This window comes from Berghia stephanieae, chromosome 1 (genome assembly GCF_034508935.2).
Source record: "Berghia stephanieae isolate SIO BIC M18660-M18661 chromosome 1, UCSD_Bste_1.3, whole genome shotgun sequence".
NCBI lineage: Eukaryota > Metazoa > Mollusca > Gastropoda > Nudibranchia > Aeolidiidae > Berghia > Berghia stephanieae.
In genome coordinates this window covers 46939961-46942460 of record NC_088360.1, presented here as the reverse complement: position 1 = coordinate 46942460, position 2500 = coordinate 46939961, and the positions used below count along the sequence as shown (strand labels likewise).

The 2500-nt window shown below is 37.6% G+C and overlaps 1 protein-coding gene across 1 annotated transcript in view; it reads left to right on the top strand.

The window, feature by feature from the left end:
- LOC144976351 (uncharacterized) overlaps positions 1–2500 on the top strand; it is a 22770-nt gene that overhangs the window by 17629 nt on the left and 2641 nt on the right. The window contains exons 2-3 of the mRNA XM_078920604.1: positions 1–597; positions 2013–2500. The exon at positions 1–597 is cut by the window's left edge and continues 457 nt beyond it; the exon at positions 2013–2500 is cut by the window's right edge and continues 2641 nt beyond it. Of these exons, the coding sequence (XP_078776730.1) occupies positions 367–597; positions 2013–2500 (719 nt within the window). The 5' untranslated portion in view covers positions 1–366. The remainder of the gene's footprint in view (positions 598–2012) is intronic.

Sequence of the window (2500 nt, the reverse complement as noted above, 5' to 3'; positions counted from 1 at the left end):
TATGGTAGCTGCCAACCAATCAAAAAGCAGCTACTGTCGATATCACGACCAACTTTGTAATCAGTGTTATCAACATCTAGTATTTATTCGATATCAACTCTTCTCCTAAATTTCAATTTAACCCTTATCGGAACATCTGTCGGCTATAAGTCTAAATAGATCCACAAACAGCGCCTACATTTGAAATGTTAAGAAGAGAATCGAAAGATAAAAAAAACTCATCAAATCAGTTGAACCAGGCTTGACTTACACGTTGCGTCAACGACACATCTTATCTTTAAGAATAAAGGTTACCGCAACCCGAAGTTATCAGCCTCTACTCAATTTAACTCTATTTCACCGTCTAAATAATATCCACGTCCTCAAATGGCTACCTCAACCCATCCATTACGTTCATCTCTCCCGAAGTATTCTCTTTACATCCACCTCCTCATCCTCATCTCCTACAGCTTTTGGCATGTCCAACCATCCGAGTGTGCAGCTGTTTCCTCTTCAGTCAATCTCCCTGGTTCCCCAGCATGTGACGCCAAAAATCGCGATCCATGTACCAATTTTCCTGGTTTATGCTCCACAGGAGGAGGCCTCTGTGTGTTTAAGGTAAGGAAAAATTTTGCCTATAAAGTGACACCCCATAATTTACCGTATTAGCAGATCATTGGCAAGTTGGAGTATTAGTGGTTCAAACAGAAGCCGTTGTGAACTCGTAACCATGAAATTCCCTCAAACTTCCCTATTATAACGTCGCAATACAAGATGGCGACTGCCAAAAGAAATGAGAAAGAATGACTGTCAACAGTGTATTGAGAAATATCAAAAGTTTGAAATATTGAGTGTATTTTTTTCTGTGTCCATTCGGTGTTGGTGACTTTTTTACTTACTTCCAGTGTCATCTCATAAGAGGTCGACTGGAAATGGTTCGCCATCCTTCTCAGTCTTGTACCAGTCTGTTGCACTATTCTTTTGTCATCCCAATCCGCTCTTAATGTCGTCTAGCCACGATTTTGGGGACGACTTCCTTGTCTCTTTTCCACTTGTTTTTAATCGGGGATGGCTTTTCAGATGGTGCTATGTTGTTTAGTGTGGCCAAAGTATTTCAATTCCTTTGTCTCTACTGATTTCAAGAACACCTTTATAATAATATTAATAACAATAATAATGATAAGGATAATGATAAACATTTATACCCCGCATCTATTCTTCAATGGTCAGAGGGTTCTTAACGTTTTGCTATCTTCTATTCGATTTATAAAGTTTAGATATAAACTTTGAGCATTCATGACATAGTATTAGTTTAATTAGGCTTTCATAGCATTTTTCTTTAAATGGCTTTAGCATTTCGTTTTTGGAAGTCAAGGACGGGATTTGCCTTCTTACTGTTCTGCCCATTAAACTTTGTTATCAACGAGAGTTCCGACATATATTTGAATGTTGTACTTTCGTTTAGAATTTTATCATGAATGATGAAGTCAATTTTTTTTTTTTTTTTTGGGGGGGGGGGTTCTCAATAATTCTTTAAAATTGAAATTAATTGGACTGAAGTTCAATTATATTTTTTTCTCATATGTTTGGCAAATTTCAACATGTGAAGTTTTGCTTTCTCTTTTTTAAAAAACAGAATAGCCATTACGCCCTTGTTAATCTCCATTCAGTTCTTGGCCTCCATTAACATAATCAGATGCACTGTACATGGATGACTAAAAATAAAATAAATGGCGTAAATGGGTGTCAGTTTCAAAAATACTTGAAAAGATTGTAGTGATTTTATGGAATCTACCTTGTTCAGGTTTTAGAAAGAGGATTTGAATATCTTTATCCATTGTCGTTACTTTTTAACCAGATATATCTTGCTCACACAATGCCATTTTTATATTTCTTATATGCCAGTTTAGCTATACAGCTTATAGGCATTTCTATTGAAAAAAGCTTTTAAAAAATCATAATCGTTGTTTCAACTGGATTCCTCCAGTTATCTTTTGGTTTAAATTGACATTATTTTTCCTATTCATTTACAGGGTCCTTGCGAATATGAATGTGTTTGTCCGCCAGACGGACGAAGGGGTCGGGACTGCACTGGAAGTGGTGACGCTAACAAACAAAGGGAGGAAACCAGTGAGCCCACGAATAGCGAGAGTCTGCTGAACAGCCTTCTTGTCTTCCCACAGGATCTATTCTGGGATTTAAATCACGTTCTGAGACCAGAGGAGAGCGTCAAAATGATGCTATCAACACCACCTCAGAATTTTGATTCTGGACTTTCAACGACGACCATAGCAAACACGGCTTCAAGACCAACAAATTTAACAGAGATATCAATCCAAAATGACACTTCGTCTACCCCACAAACATCTTATGACAAAGAAAATGTAACGATATCAGTCTCTTTTAGTAGCGCGATACTTCTCGACTCAAACCAACAACAATCGTTGCAAAGTCAGGCACGATCCAAGGATGGGGATGCATCAAGTTTCCAAACTACAACCACACAATCTTCACCACTATC